Source organism: Gekko japonicus, unplaced genomic scaffold, assembly GCF_001447785.1.
Source record: "Gekko japonicus isolate JY-2015 unplaced genomic scaffold, Gekko_japonicus_V1.1 scaffold1516, whole genome shotgun sequence".
NCBI lineage: Eukaryota > Metazoa > Chordata > Lepidosauria > Squamata > Gekkonidae > Gekko > Gekko japonicus.
In genome coordinates, this window is record NW_015172050.1 from 344,520 (window position 1) to 360,527 (window position 16,008).

Consider the following 16,008-nt stretch of genomic DNA (forward strand, 5'->3'; position numbering starts at 1 on the left):
TGACTGGCAATTGAATGACATGCTTCGGATTCAGGGGTGTCCCATTTTTCTTCAGGCGTGCCAAGAAACTCCAGACTCCTTTCGTAATGGGTTCCATGGATTAATTTCCAGCAGTGAAAAGTCAGATCTGAAGATCCAGCGATGTCTAGGAGGACTGTTGGGTGCCAGAAGAATCCACCTCTTCTCTGCGTTCTGGTTAAATCCAAAGAACAGATTCTGGAAAAAAGCAGAGGAGCCTTCACCCCTCTCCCCCGGGGAGCTTTGGCCCTGTGGCCATGCTGGCTTCTCAGCCATTCATCAGCCCCCAGGGGGGAGCAGGGGTGTTCAAAGCCAGACCGTGCACAACGCCCTCTGGCTGAACTCGTTGCAGAACTAATAGACCAATGGAATAGTCTGGCTACTGCTGATTTCAGAGGATCTCCCTGAAGCAAGATGAGAAGGCATGGAGCAGGGGGGTGGGGTGGGGACGACAATACGGAACAGCGTTTTGGACCACGGAAGCCGTCCCTGCAGGCTTCGGCTGCCCCCGAGCAAGACCTCACTGGTCATCACAGCCCTGTTGGACAGGAGGCGTTGCTACAGCCACAGTCAGAAGCTTGGGGGGAAACTGTCCTGGGGGAAAAAGCCTGTCCCCGGCTACATTCTCTGTAGCCTTCTCATCTTCAAAAGGTTCTGTCCCCAAGTAGAAGCTGAGGTGGCTTCGGGTCCCACACAGGACACGGATCTGAATCAGCCTCAGCTAAGGAAGGTGTTTTGTGACCAGAAGCTACAGTGGGAAAAATGTCTGGATTCTCTTTTCCTTGATGGATTAAAGCCCTTAGCAGATATCCTATCCCTTTAGGGTGATGTTTCCCTTATGGATGTGGAGGTGGGGGTCACAAATGCCAAATATTACGGGTGTTCCAGGCACAGCACTACATGAACCTGTGATCTAGTAGCAGATATCCTACCCCTTTAGGGTGATGTTTCCCCTTATGGATGTGGGGGTGGGGGTCACAAATGCCAAATATTATGGGTGTTCTAGGCACAGCACTACATGAACCTGTGATCTACAACTGGCCCTGTAAGGCGTGAGATTGCCGAGAGAATTGTTGCTTGCCAGTAAGACAGAGTGGCAGAGATGCTCCCAAGGAAACTTGAGTTCGCAACTGCACTCTTGGGGGGGGGGAAGGCGCAAGGGCAAAGCCATCTGCGGACGCTTCAGTGGCCAAACTGCTGCTGCACTACCCATCCGCCTGCCCGGATGTTTGACAAGATTACATACTAGCTCTACATCTATCTGGGAAAGGGAAACTCTTACCCGATTTCGGCCCCTGGAGCACCTGACAGAAAAATTAGGACCTTCCCTCCTCTGTCGCAGGAGGAAGGGTCCCTGCTCTGAGAAGCTCCTCCGGCAGAAGGCTATGGAGGTCTTGCAAACAAAAAAGCTCTACAGTGACGTGGGATGGCAAGGTAGTACATAGAGGGGGGTAAAGATCTTGGGGAAGACCAAAAGGTAGGGGTGAGCAAACTCTGCGGGCTCTCAGGGTGACAGATCGACTTGGACGAAAGCCCTGGTTAAGAAACTGATGATAGTGGGTGAAAAGCCAGCACGGTCCCTTGCGGAGAGGCATAGAAGAGGTACTCTCCCCACTGACCGCTCGGTTTGGCAACAAAGCCGCTTGCTTGTTCCCGAGGAGGACAAGTGGCCGCCTCATATTCTAGAGACATCTCTCTCTCTCGTTGGGCAAGGTGGGTTCGCAGCCACAGACACCTCAGGGATGTTGCCTGGATTTCCAGAGGATGTTTTCAAACTAAGCAGGAGGTCATGGTTGAGCTGATTTCCACAGACTCTCCCTCGCCCTGCCAAGGCAGCAAAAGCTGCACCAAACCGTTTGCCGTCCCGCAGAAAGTGAGGAAAAACTGAACAGAGCTCAAGCTGCTCCAGTGGAGGTGTCTGTCCAGTGGCCTCGGGGCATTCTTCGGCCACGGCTAGATCAGGCCCGAGCAGATGGCCAAGTCCCGTGGCCCTGCCTGTCTGCTCCAGGTCTGTTTCCCTGCCTAGAGTTTTGTTCCGCTGAGTGACCTCTCAAACACCAGCCCTACTGGAACCTGCCTCCCCCAATAAAAGCAGGAAGTCTGGGGAGCTGAGGGGAGAAGCCCCTCCTCCTGCTCCTCCATGCTCAGACCTGGAGTCTCCCTTCCCAGCCCCGGAGGAGGAGGGACTTTTTCCCCTCAGCTAGCTGCCTTCTCCCTTTGACTTGGACGAAAGCCTTGGTTGAGAAACTGACGATAGTGGGTGAAAAGCCACCACGGTCCCTTGCGGAGAGGCGCAGAAGAGGTACTCTCCCCAATGACCACTCGGTTTGGCAACAGAGCCGCTTGCTTGTTTCCCTGAGGAGGACAGGTGGCCGCCTCATATTCTAGAGGCATCTCGCTCTCTCGTTGGGCAAGGTGGGCTCGCAGCCACAGACACCTCAGGGATGTTGCCTAGATTTCCAGAGGATGTTTTCAAACTGAGCAGGAGGTCATGGTTGAGCTGATTTCCACAGACTCTCCCTCGCCCTGCCAAGGCAGCAACAGCTGCACCAAACCATTTGCTGTCCGCAGAAAGTGAGGAAAAACTGAACAGAGCTCAAGCTGCTCCAGTGGAGGGGGCCTCGGGGCATTCTTCGGCCACAGCTAGATCAGGCCCGAGCAGACGGCCGAGTCCCATGGCCCTGCCTGTCTGCTCCAAGTCTGTTTCCCTGCCTAGAGTTTTGTTCTGCTGAGTGACCTCTCAAACACCAGCCCTACTGGAGCCTGCCTCCCCCGATAAAAGCAGGAAGTCGCCTGGGGAGCTGAGGAGAAGCCCCTCCTCCTGCTCCTCCACGCTCAGACCTGCAGTCTGCCTTCCCACCCCTGGAGGAGGAGGGACTTTTCCCCTCAGCTAGCTGCCTTCTCCCTTGGGGGGTGGGGGAAGAGGAGGGGCGTGCATTTGGAGGGATGTGGACGGTGTGCAGACCCATTCTTCCAGAGATAGAGGAGGAGACACGACTTCCTCCCCGAGATCTGTGCAAGCGGCTCAAAACTGCTGCTTTATACCAGACTTACAAAGAAACCTGCTTGTGTGTGTGTGTGTGATTCTACTGATGAAGAAGAAGGTATCATTTGCAGGATTTTATTTTATTTTGCATTTGTGTGTGTGTGCGCGCCCCTGCCTGTGCCTGGAAGGCCTGGCGACCTCTGGTGACTCCTACCGAAGCATGGAGAACATTCAGAGAAGTGGCTTGACAGCCTGCCCCTGCATCACAGCCCTGGTATCTCTGGAGGTCTCCCATCCGAGTGCTTACCAGGGTCGGCCCTGCTTAGCTTCCGAGACCTGCCTGACGAGACTGGGCTTGCCTGAGCTATCCGTTTCAGAGCTCATCTGCAGGATTTTAGTCCCTCTCCCCCATTTCTCTAATAATCTGACCCCTCCCAAAATGTCCTGAAATAAGATTTCTGAAGACTGGGCTACTGCTGTTGACTGAGAGCAATCTACTCTCCTTTGCCAAGATCCTCCAAAACCCCTCTGTCCAGATGCTGGTGCCTCTTCCCAAGTACAGGGCAGGTGTGCAACAGCAGCAGCAGCAGCTGCCCCCTCCCCCCCCCCACCGTGTGAAGGCAATAGAAGTGGCGAAGGAAGGTTTAAAGGGCGCCTTTACATACTTGTCCCATTTTCACCGGAAGGCTTATTTCAGGTCAAGCACCTGCGTGTTGTTCAGGTGGCCACTAGACAGTCAGCCAAGTTCCTGAGACTCCTCCTGCGAGCAGAGGTGCTTCTCTCTCTCTCCAGCCTTCCGACTCTGGCGTCAAGCAAAGGCTGGAGGGAAGGGCCTTGGGCTAGTAGAACTAGCTGCACAACACCACGAAATATCGCAAGCTTGTGTGTGGAAGAGACTGCCTCATGCTGCCCGTGATTCAAAGCCACCCAGTGTGTGTCATGCATGTTAGATCCACATTCAAAGTGTTGGTTTTAACCTTTAAAGCCCTTCATGGTCTGGGACCAACATACCTTCAGGACTGCCTCTTTCAGCATACCCCCCCTCCCAAGAGCTTTATACTCCTCAAATAACAACTTGCTCACGGTCCTGGGGCCTAGGAATATTCACCTGGCCTCTATCAGAGCCAGGGCCTTCTCGGCAAAAGCCCCAGCTTGGTGGAATGCACTTCCGAGTGAGAGCTGAGCCCTGTGGGATTTGGCTCAATTCTGCAGGGCAGGGCCTGTAAAATGGACCTGTATCGCCAAACGTAGGGGTCAGACAGGAGAGTTCCTATCTCGCCTTCTGCTCCTTCCTCTTCCATTTCTTCCCCGGGAACAGCGTTACACCTCATAGGCCATCTGACTAATGTTTGACTTTGTATTTTGCGGATTTTAACTGCATTTTAAACTGTTATCATATGTTGCAATCCGCTCTGAGCCCCGCGATCGTGGGGGAGAGCAGAATATAAGTCGAAAGAATAAATACACAGATTTTCCGCTCTCTAAACAGACCCTGACTCAGTAGCCAATATGGCACGTAAGTGGCAGTCCCCATGCAAGACAGGCTTGTGCCAGTAAGATCAGAAAGGCAGAAAAGTGGGACAGATGCCAATGTTACCTATGTGGCCTGACCCAGAAGCCCTTTATGGTCAGGGGCTTGCCTACCTGAGGGCCGCCTTTCCCCGCATGTTCCCCAAAGAGCACTGTGATCTGGTACACAAAACCGCCTGGGCCCCCCCTAGGGACGCCAGGTTGGTGGCGATGCTCTGGAATGAGGTCCCCAATGAGATCAGAGCCCTGCGGGACCTCCAGCAATTCCAAAGGGCCGTGAAAACGAAGCTTTTTCACCAGGCGTTCCAGTAGGGAAGACCCTATATCGGCTGTGCTGCACTTGCACTTTATTACACGACACCACCACATTTAAATAGTTTTAACTGTATTTAATTTAATTGGAAATGAGCTGAGCTATTTTACTGAGTTGCATTTTATGTATGTATTTATGCTGGTTTTATAACTGTTGTAAGCCACCCTGCGCTGCTTCGGAGGGAGGGCGGGATAGAAAACTAACGAATAAATACATAAATATAATAAACAAACCATCTCAAAACACACACCGAAAACCCTGCCCAGTGGTGTGTGGATTCCATAAGCTGTTTTGCTTTCTGAAAACCACCCCTGTCCTCTCCTGGATCTCCAGCACACCAGTTTCAAGGCCTGGCTCCACGTACTTCCAACTGGCGATGGAAGGACTACCTAGCCTCACGCCAAGGTTTTAAAAAACCGAAACTATTAATTGGTTCAATGCACCAAGCGCACTTGGAAAGTTGCAGAGCTGACTTCTCAAAATGTATAGACTGCTGTACATAAGAAGTGAACCTCTCTGTAGCAAGAGGAGCTGGTGCATCTTTGTAACTTTCCTTCTAAGCCATAACACGTTCCAGAGAATGATCTCTTTTTCGTGTGACCATAGGAAGAAAATGAGCCACTTTGGCCCTGTAAAAAGACCCAAGCTACTCAGAAGCTCTCACTGTCACCAAGAAGAGCTGGCAGAGTGATGGGAGAAAAGAGTTTCTCACCTTAAATCTCCTGGCCAAGAATTTGTTCTTGATCTCCAGGAAGTTGCCCCTGTTCATTTCACCCTTGAAAGGTTCGTTGAGGATGGCGTAACGAGGGTCGTTCTGGATGTCTTGCCAGCGAGCGTAACCGTGGCTGAAGTTGGCTGAGCTCAGGAGAAAAATAAGTTTGGGGGAAACCACAGATCCAGCCCCCGGTGGCGTTTTCACCATCTACACTTGAGGGGCTTCATGGCGGGACTAGACCTCATTCGAGAGGTACAGCCCTGGAAGAGTTTCATAAGGGGAAGGGGTGCCAGTCCAGCATATCCCAGCGAACGACACTAACGCGTTTTCGCTTCTTCAGAAGATGCAAGTCATGCCCCAGAGCCCAGAATCGGTTCAAAGAGCGAGAAGTGGGGCCAAGCACCACCGTCAGCCTTGGCTGCTCACTCCCCTGGCTTGGCTCCCATCCTCTCACTGCCAAAACGCTGCCGCAAAATCTGCTGGAGCACAGCCTCCCTGCACCAGACGGAACGTGCCTCTGTCTGCAGGGGGGGGGGCCCTCCGGTGACGGGGTTGCCAGAACCAGAGCAGACCTTTAAAGAACGGAAAGCACTCTGGTGTCTCCCACTGGGAGGAAAACAATGGCACAGAACCAAAGGGAAGGGGATGAAGTGGTAGTCAGAGGATGGGAAAAATCACCCAGGAATTCAGAAGAAGAGGAGCTGGTTTTTATACCCCGCTTTTCACTACCCGAAGGAGTCTCACCGCAGCTTACAATCACCTTCCCTTCCTCTCCCCACAACAGACACCTTGTGAGCAACACTCCCTCCTCTAAGCTGTGGAGTATCTTGAGCAAAAATTCCACTTTGTGAGCTGCTGGCATTAAAGCTGTGAGCCAGCGATTGGGCTACTGCATACATTAGTTTGCTCTGCAGCCATCCCTCCTGAGCTAAGACAAAAATGTGTGAGCTGGAGGCTAAAAAACTGTGAGCTAGTTCACACTAAGTCATCTTAGAGGGAACACTGCTTGTGAGGTAGGTGGGGGCTGAGAGAGCTGTGGCTGGCCTAAGGTCCCCCAGCTGCCTTCATGTGGAGGAGGAGTGGGGAATCAAACCTGGTCCTCCAAATTAAGAGTCCGCCACTCTTAACCACTGCAGCAAGCTGGCTTCATAGGCAAAGGCTCCAGGTCGTGGCTCACCGAACAGAAAGCCGCATATATCGCATTTGCAGTATGTGCCGTAGAACAGCTCGTTCCGAGTCCAGTCGCAGCCCTGGAGACCAACAAGGTTTTCGAGGTAGAAGCTTCCGGGAGTCAAAGCTCCCTTTGTCAGACATCCGATGAAAACCTCGTGGGTCTCGAAGGTGCTGCTGGACTCGGACCGAGCTCTTCTCCTGCAGACTTGACATGGCTGCCCCGAGAGCACCCCAGGATTGTATTCCTGCTAGAATGCTGGGCTTGGATGGGGGGAGAGCCGGGTTCAGACCCCAGCCAGCAAGTACACAGTGACTCTGGGAACAGCAGACCATCACTCATTCAATCGTTGCAAGGATCTATTTACTTTCTTCGTTTCTACCCTGGCTCTCCTCTCCCTATGGGGAGGACCCCAGAGCAGTGTTCCCTCTAAGCCGAGTTAGTGCGAGCTCGGCTCACAGTTTTTTAGCCTCCGGCTCACACATTTTTGTCTTAGCTCAGGAAGGGACATCTCCAGTAGCCAAATCGTCCGCTCACAACTTTAATGCCAGTAGCTCCCAAAGTAGAATTTTTGCTCACAAGGCTCCGCAGCTTAGAGGGAGCCTTGCCCCAAAGTGGCTTACACTGTTCTCCTGCTTTCTCTTCACAACACCGTGAGGTAGGATGGGCTGACATGACATGAGCTACCCTCGGAAAGCCAGTTTGATGTAGTGGTTGGGAGCACAGACTCCCATCTGGGAGAGCCAGGTTTGATTCCCCACTCCTCATGCGACCTTGGGCCAGGCGCAATTCTCTCGGAGCTGTGCTCTCAAGGGCAGTCCTCGAAAGAGCTCTCTCAGCCCCTACCTACCTCACAGGGTGTCTGTTGTGGGGAGGGGAAGGGAAAGGAGCTTGTAAGCCGCTCTGAGACACCTTCGGGTAGTGAAGGGCGGGGCATTCATCCAATCTCTTCTCTTCCCTTCTCTCTTGCCTCTTGAGCAAAGGGGGGGGGGAGATAGCATTAACAATAAGCAAATACAGAGGATGCACTGTATTGCATGTGTAAAGCACACAGAGAGAGGAAGAGCTGCAGAGATTAAAACAAGCACCCGGCGCCGGTGCCAGATCTCGTAGGTCTTCTTTGTGACGGTAGCGGCTCGCTCTTCGTTTTGCCACAGGGAGTGTAACTCTGCAACAGAGGAAAAGAAGCATCAGGAGATATTCACCCACGCCCGTCAACCTCGGCAGGCAGCGGCGACGTTCCTAGCCGGCCGGTACCTGTAAAGCCCCCGTCTGCAATGTTGAACATGAACCGCTGCTTCAGGGCTTTCTTGTGGCGGTCCTCAGGTGGGTCTTTCAGCGTCTCCCCGTTCTGCAGCATCACCACGTCCTTCTTTTCCTCCTCTTTCTTCTCTTCTGCAAAGAGGAGAAAAACCTCAGTGGGGGGCTTGCATACACACAGCATCCAGACTCAGACCCACAGCAGGGGCCCTCGCAGCACCCTCGCCACGCTTTTAGAGCATGCTTACCTTTCTCATCTAGGTTGATGGTTGGGGGCTCACTGGGGGGCTCTGCGGGGGTCTTCTCTTCCACCTTCTCTACATCAGCTGTAGGAGGGGACAATTAAAAAACAAAAAAAAACCCTTAGGCGTCCAGTCTGGTGAAAAGGAAATCAAGAGGGCACAGAAACGTCCAAGCATCATCAAGGCGTGGCTACAATTGTACCTTTGTTATCTGTTTCCATGGGCTCCTCCTTCACCACCGGATCATCTGGCTTCTTATCTTCCATTTCCACAGCATTCACAGGGGATTTAACCTCCGGGGCGTGGGTCTCTGTTGGAGGAGGGTCCTGCTGCAGATGGAGGTCAAGGAAACAAATGTCAGAGAGCGCAAGAACACAATGCAGCTTGTAAGAAATCTAGAAACACCCCCACCCCAATCTCTGGAAAGAAGCATCAGGAGATACTCGCCCACACCCATCAACCCCGGCAGGCAGCGGCGACGTTCCTGTAAAGCCGGTACCTGTAAAGCCCCCATCTGCAATGTTGAACATGAACCGCTGCTTCAGGGCTTTCTTGTGGCGGTCCTCAGGTGGGTCTTTCAGCGTCTCCCCGTTCTGCAGCATCACCACGTCCTTCTTTTCCTCCTCTTTCTTCTCTTCTGCAAAGAGGAGAAAAACCTCAGTGGGGGGCTTGCATACACACAGCATCCAGACTCAGACCCACAGCAGGGGCCCTCGCAGCACCCTCGCCACGCTTTTAGAGCATGCTTACCTTTCTCATCTAGGTTGATGGTTGGGGGCTCACTGGGGGGCTCTGCGGGGGTCTTCTCTTCCACCTTCTCTACATCAGCTGTAGGAGGGGACAATTAAAAAACAAAAAAAAACCCTTAGGCGTCCAGTCTGGTGAAAAGGAAATCAAGAGGGCACAGAAACGTCCAAGCATCATCAAGGCGTGGCTACAATTGTACCTTTGTTATCTGTTTCCATGGGCTCCTCCTTCACCACCGGATCATCTGGCTTCTTATCTTCCATTTCCACAGCATTCACAGGGGATTTAACCTCCGGGGCGTGGGTCTCTGTTGGAGGAGGGTCCTGCTGCAGATGGAGGTCAAGGAAACAAATGTCAGAGAGCGCAAGAACACAATGCAGCTTGTAAGAAATCTAGAAACACCCCCACCCCAATCTCTGTCTACAGGCAAGCTGCCCAGGGCTGCTGTTAGAGGGGAGCAGCACATGGTGGGCCTCAGAAACACTGCAGCCTGGTAAAGGTAACAGCCTGCAATGAAACACAAAGTCACCTAGAACGTGCATCTTTCTTGATACATGGAACTTTTACACTAATGGTGTCTGCAGTTTTGCACTGCGATTAACTGAGTGTTCCCCAAAAGGTCTCCCCCAGTAAAGAAGATCCATCTGTCACCCTCTCTGCACCCTTTCAAAAAAAATGTACATGCTCTTTTCCCAGTGGACGTGCTGCACATTTTATTGCGTCCACCAAAATTTAACTTTAAAATTTTTTTAATGAAAGGCTGCCATTTTTGACCACAAGATCACAGTAAGAAAAATACTGCTTAAATGTTCAGATACATGCTAGGAGATGCCCAAACGTTAAAAACTGCTCTATGAGATCTGTAGCTTATTTGATAGTCAAATACACTACTCCAGTACTGAACAACAAGAAGGAACAACAAGGCACATTTCCCATCCAGCAGGGACAGACCAGACAACATGGCAAGGTAACAACAGCCCTTGAAACCCAAAGAATCTGAGAACATCAGAGAAGCCGTGCTGGATCAAACCAATTGCCCATCCAGTTCAACACTCTGTGTCACACAGTGGCCAAAACCCAGGTGCCACCAGGAGGTCCACCAGCGGGGCCAGAACTCCAGAAGCCCTCCCACTGTTGCCCCCCCAAGCACCAGGAATACAGAGCAGCACTGGCCCAGACCTCCAAGCATGAGGCAAAAGATTGAAAGACCAAGGGAAGAAACTGGACCGCTTTCAGGCCAGCGACCTCCAGCCTTTGGCAGATGCTCACCTCCATGGGGACTTCATTTTCAGCTGCAGCAGCAGCTGTAGTGGCAGGAGGACTGGTCTCCTTCTCTGGCTCCGCCGGCTCCCCCTGCTCCTTGGCGCTGGCTCCCTCTTCCACCTTTACTGCAGCCTCTTCTGTACAGGCAAGAAGAAGAAAAGAAGCGTTCAGCAAAACATCTTTCCGAAAACTTACCTCTAAGCCTCCCTCTGCCCACAAGAGAAGACAGCACCACTCTGGCAGACACACACCCCGCCCGCAAATACTCCCTGTCCCGGACAGCCCCCAGGCTAGCCTGATCTGGTCAGATTTTGGAAGCTAAGCAGGGTCGGCTCTGGCTAGCATCTGGATGAGACTGCCAAGGAGTACCAAGGTTGCTAGGCAGATGCAGGCAACGGCAAACCACCTTTGAACGTCTCTTGCCTTGAAAACCTGCAGGGTCGCCATGAGTCGGCTGTGACTTGCGGGCACTGGCCACCATCCCCCCCACACAAGCATCCCACACAGATGTCCTCTTGCGCCTTTGAAGGCATCTCAACACTCCACAGAAGCCCTCCTAAATTAAGAGGAGTTTTATCTGCGTCCACCCCCAAGCTCCCTGCCACAGTTTCGGCAAGGGGAGCGACAGCTGAAGGCTGGACGGGGCTGTTTAAAGGCACACACACACACACACACACACACTTCAGGTTCTCACCAACTGGTGGCACAGGGGCCGGGGTATTAGGCTGCGTGTCTCCTGGCGTGGAGGGAGTTGGGGTTTTGGGGGAAGGTGAACTAGGCTGCAAAAGCTTCTTGTTCTCTTCTATTTCTGCCAGTTCCGGCATACTCCAGCGACCGTTCACGTGTTCAAACTCTTGCACCTAAGTAGCGGGGAAAAGACATGGGGAAACTTTCAAAATCAGAGCCAATCAAATAACAACGGGCTACACCCTGCAGCTCTCTTCCGCTAACAACCGTGCTTTCCCCCTCTTCCTAACACAAAACTGGTACACCGGATCCGTTCCAATCTGTGCTATGTCGCCGATCCTTAAAAGGAAAGTTGGGAGGCAGAGGCATACACCGTCGCCTAAGCAGTGGCCAGGACCTACGTAGGGGGCGAGTGGGAAGTGCTCGTACCCACCTTCTTGCGTATGAGAGACATGACCCCTATTCGCGTGAGGACGTGTTGCCGGGACAGGCCCTCACGAGGGACCCCGTCTGCAAATGTCTCTGCACCATCAGCTCCTGGCTCACACAAGTGGCGCATGAAGAGAGAGACATAGGCCCTGTGGGAGAGGAAGGAGAATGAGACACAGAAACAGGACGGCCTGGCCCTGACCTGGATATAGACCAGGCAAGCCCGATCTCCTCAGATCTCGGAAGCTATAAGCAGGGCCGACCCTGGCAAGTACTTGGGTGGGAGACCTCCAAGGAATACCAGGGCTCAGGAGGACGCAGAGGCAGGCAATAGCAAGGCACCTCTCTGAAACATCCAAACCCCACTGGGGGTCGCCAGAAATCACCATGACTTCCAGGCATGCAAGCACAGACACACACACACACAAAAGAAAGAAACAGGACGGCCTCAACTTCAGCGGCTCTGCTCTGCTCCAGGCGCTGCCATCGGGAGGCGTCCCCAACCGGGAGCAAAAGGAACTCTTAATTTTGTCCCTGCCGTTGAAGGTGGAAAAGGGGACTGAGGGTTTTTTAGAGTGTCGGGGCAAGATGGGCCCAAGGCAGTCCCAAGGCAGTCGTGGAAGCCTGTCCAGCCACAGAGCCAGCATGGTGTAGTGGTGAAAGTGTCAGACTAGGATCTGAGAGACCCAGGTTTGAATCCTCACTTGCTGGGTGACCTTGCTGGGTGACCTTGGGCCAGTCACGCACACTCAGCCTAACCTACCTCACAGGGTTGTTGTGAGAAGACAATGGAGAAGAAAATGACGTAAACAGATCTGTGTCCCCCATCAGAGAGAAAGGTAGGATATAAATACATTTAATCAATCAATTAGAGCAGGCAGGTTGTGGGCCAGGAGTTCCCCTACTAAGGAAGCTGGAAACCTTTGCAAAAAATGAGCATATCCCCTGAGGAGGAAGCATCGTCGCTACCAAGGATACCTTCCCCACCAATGGAGAACTCTCCTCGCCATCACCCGTTAAAATTATGCCTCCCCCTTCAGCCTCGCCCAGAAGACTCACTTGAACTCCTTTTCCGACTTCCCGCGGAGGTCCCGCACCAGCCACTGGGTGGTAAAGGCATCCTGAGGGGGCATCCCGTAGCGCATGATGGCATTAAGGAAGGCCTTCCGCTGGCGGGCATTGAAGCCAAGGACCTGAGAAGGGGAAGGGAAGGGGAGGGAGGCCCTCAGAAAGATGCAGCGGCAGCCCGAAGCACGCAGGCGCCGATGCTCGAACACAGGATCTCACTCACCTCAATGTTGCCTCCCACGCGGGCGAGCAGCGGGGGGAGCGGCTTGTCTTTGTCGTTCCTGAGGCCCTTGCGGCTGGGCCGGCGGGCAGCTGGAGAGGCAAAAAAGGCGGGTGAGAGCAGCAGAGATCAACGTGGGGGAGCCTGTCAGTTGGACGCCCTGAGGGCCCGGGTTAGCCCGATCTCAGAAGCTAAGCAGAGCCGGCCCTGGCTAGCATTTGGATGGGAGTCCACCAAGGAATCCCAGGGTCGAAATGCAGAGGAAGGCAATGGCAAACCTCCCCTGTGAGATTCTTGCCTCGAAAACCCTACAGGGCCGCCATAAGACCGCTGCAACTTGATGGCACTTTACACACGTCCATCAGTTAGACAGAGTCCTTAACAAGTCCTAGAAGGGAAAGCGCTAGGAAAGAGAATCCATCTACTCTTGCACAGCCCAGCTGGCTCCTCCTGATTTCGCTCCCCCAGTGCAGAAGAGCCACGCGCATGAGTTTCACACGCATGAGTTTCTGCAGCCCATCGCAAACCTACCTTCCGACCTCTCGTCGAAGTCTTCATCGCCTTCCTCGGAGGCCACGGAGTAATCCGACTGATTATCCGACTGGTCGTCCTGCCAGTCTGGAAAAAGACAAAAGACAGCAGCGTTATTGTGGAACTTGCATCCTGGGAGACGAGGTGGTGGGTCCACAGGGCTCCCCGGACCTGCTGAGCTTCGCCAAGCTTTCTGTATCCTCCTGTGCCTCCGAGACCACAGGCAGAGGCCAAGAACGCCCGGGCCAGCTTATCTGAGTCCACACACGCCCCACTCTCCTTCTGGGGGGTCACTTCTTCATCCTCTCCTTCGACACGCACACATACACACCCCTACCTCTGTCCTCCTGGGAACCGTCGTTGTAGTTGACCTGCTTGCGGATGCGCTTGCCCTTCCCCAAGTTCCGAGCCAGATCTTCCTGCTGCTGCTCGTAATGGTGACGCAGCAGCTTCTCCCAGTAGTCCGGATCCACCGACTCTTCTTGCTTGATGATCTCCCGCTCCACCTCCTCTTCCTCCTGCCGCAGGAAGGGAACAGTCTGAGTCTCTTGCGACCCCTTATGGCCTCCGCGCTCGAGAGCTCTGTGCCAGGGAACGGAAGAACCAAAACGCACAAGGCCCGCGGGGGTGTGTGTGGGTATTCATACGTACGCCCATCTCCTCTTCGCGCACCACGTACTGCGCCACCTTGAAGGAGCTCAGGTACTCGTTCATGCCCTGCAGCTCGGCATCCTCCGTCTCGTCTTGGTTCCGGTCCAGCAGGCGTTCGATGGCCTTGTCGTCGTAATGGATGACACTGCTGTCCTCACCTTCCTTGTTATCACCTGGAGGAACAAAGATTGGCTGCATCTGAGAAGCACAGGCCACGGCCCCGCTTCCCACGGGAGAGCCAGCTCCATTACTCACTTTGCGCCACGTTGCGCAGGTTCTTGCCACCGTCAGTGGCCTCGTCTTTGAAAAGCTCTTCAGTGCCGAACTTGAGGATGTCGTCCAGCTCTTGTTTGGACATCGAGCCTGTCTTTGAGCCCAACCCCGGCCTCACAACCAGATGGGTCAGCATCATCTTCTTCTTGGCCACCTGTGTGATGCGCTCTTCCACGGAGGCTCGCGTCACAAAGCGGTAGATCATCACCTTCCTGTTTTGCCCGATTCGATGAGCACGACTGAAAGCCAGACAGAGGGGAGGGGGGGGGGAAGGCATTGAGAAAAATAAATAAATAAAAATCAGCAGTGATTCATCAGTTCTCCTCTCCCCCCACAGGAGTTCTTCAGCTTCCCACAGCCCACGGGGTTTTCACCCGTTTCATCCCCCACGCTCCTCCGAGCTCCCTTTCCGCCTGGGAATCTCACAGGGCAATCCTGCCCATTCAGACTCACCTGGATGTCATTGTGTGGATTCCAGTCAGAGTCGTAGATGATCACAGTGTCTGCCGTGGCAAGGTTGATGCCGAGACCCCCTGCTCTGGTGGAAAGCAGGAAACAGAACTGCGGAGCTCCAGGCGCTGAGAAGAAAGGGAACAAAATTAGTCACCCATTGGAATAAAAAGAAGAGGAGGAGTAGGTTTTTTATACCCCACTCTTCTCTACCCTGTGGAGTCTCAGCATGGCTCACAGTCGCCCTTCCCTTCCTCTCCCCACAACAGGCACCTTAGGAGGTAGGTGGGGCTGAGAGAGTTCTGAACGAACTGTGACTGACCCAAGGTCACCCAGCTGGCTCTATGAGGAATAGGAGTGGGGAATCAAACCCGGTTCTCCAGGTTAGAGTCCGCCATTCTTAACCACTACACCACACTGGCACCCACTACTACCTTGGAATACCCAGCCCTTCCCCTTTTCCCCTGGAGAGCATCGCGAACAGGGCTGCTCCAGCAGGCAAGCAACTCCACCGAAGCTGAGAAGGCACCGAGGGGAGCAAAGGTGTCCTCCTATCCATACCGTTGAAACGATCGATGGCCTCCTGGCGCATATTTCCAGTGATCCCGCCATCAATCCTTTCGTATTTGTAGCCTTCGTGCTCCAGGAAGTCCTCTAAAAGGTCCAACATCTTAGTCATCTGAGGACAAAGACATGAATTTTGGTTATGGAGCGGAAACACGCGCTCACACGCAGCTGATCCAGCCCGCCACAGGAAGGAGCCGCTGCTCCTGGGTACCTGGGAAAAGATCAGCACTCTGTGGCCTCCCTCCTTGAGGTTCTTCAGCATCTTCTGGAGCAGGAACAGCTTTCCAGAGGCCCGGATTAGCGCGCTCCCGTCATACATCCCGTTGGGCATCTTTGGTGCTTCCTGGGTGTAAAAGAAGGGGGAGGGGAATGGGTACAGAAGGTAAGTCTTCAAACTGTTGACCTCTGAACACACATGAAGCTGCTTTATCTGAATCAGTTCTCTGGTCTACGGACATTAGTGCTGTCTACTCAGACCGCCAGGGTTCTCCGGGGTCTCAGGCAGAGGTCTTTCACATTACTGGAGACGGCAGGACTGAACCCGGGACTTTCTGCATGCCAAGCAGATGCTTTTACACGCAGAAAAACACTGGCGGCTCCATCAGGGGCAGTGGAGCGAGAAACAGAAGACCTACTGCAGACATTTCCAATTCTGGGCCAGTTCACACTAGTTTGAAGAGGGGATCCTCAAGTGATAAATTTCTCCGGGGTCTCAGGCAGAGATCTTTCACGTTACTGGAGACAGAAGGACTGAACCCGGGACTTCCTGCATGCCAAGCAGATGCTCTGCCACTGAGCCATGGCCCTTCCCCTCTGTCAAAATGTCAGATAGCCTGGCTTATCCTGCAGGTTCTCCCTTTCTTCTGTACCTCTGTCTCCTGTCTGGG

The 16,008-nt window shown here is 53.5% G+C and overlaps 1 protein-coding gene across 1 annotated transcript in view; it reads right to left on the reverse strand.

Moving 5' to 3' along the window:
• CHD4 (chromodomain helicase DNA binding protein 4) overlaps positions 1-16,008 on the reverse strand; it is a 40,702-nt gene that overhangs the window by 3,878 nt on the left and 20,816 nt on the right. The window contains exons 21-42 of the mRNA XM_015420732.1: positions 15,333-15,464; positions 15,116-15,233; positions 14,558-14,682; positions 14,087-14,351; positions 13,832-14,004; positions 13,518-13,698; positions 13,181-13,267; positions 12,653-12,741; positions 12,421-12,554; positions 11,366-11,510; positions 10,940-11,105; positions 10,252-10,382; positions 9,182-9,308; positions 8,986-9,063; positions 8,679-8,872; positions 8,438-8,564; positions 8,242-8,319; positions 7,991-8,128; positions 7,822-7,901; positions 6,460-6,485; positions 5,560-5,692; positions 543-739 (exon numbers count right to left, since the gene is read on the reverse strand). Of these exons, the coding sequence (XP_015276218.1) occupies positions 543-739; positions 5,560-5,692; positions 6,460-6,485; positions 7,822-7,901; positions 7,991-8,128; positions 8,242-8,319; positions 8,438-8,564; positions 8,679-8,872; positions 8,986-9,063; positions 9,182-9,308; positions 10,252-10,382; positions 10,940-11,105; positions 11,366-11,510; positions 12,421-12,554; positions 12,653-12,741; positions 13,181-13,267; positions 13,518-13,698; positions 13,832-14,004; positions 14,087-14,351; positions 14,558-14,682; positions 15,116-15,233; positions 15,333-15,464 (2,924 nt within the window). The remainder of the gene's footprint in view (positions 1-542; positions 740-5,559; positions 5,693-6,459; positions 6,486-7,821; positions 7,902-7,990; positions 8,129-8,241; positions 8,320-8,437; positions 8,565-8,678; positions 8,873-8,985; positions 9,064-9,181; positions 9,309-10,251; positions 10,383-10,939; positions 11,106-11,365; positions 11,511-12,420; positions 12,555-12,652; positions 12,742-13,180; positions 13,268-13,517; positions 13,699-13,831; positions 14,005-14,086; positions 14,352-14,557; positions 14,683-15,115; positions 15,234-15,332; positions 15,465-16,008) is intronic.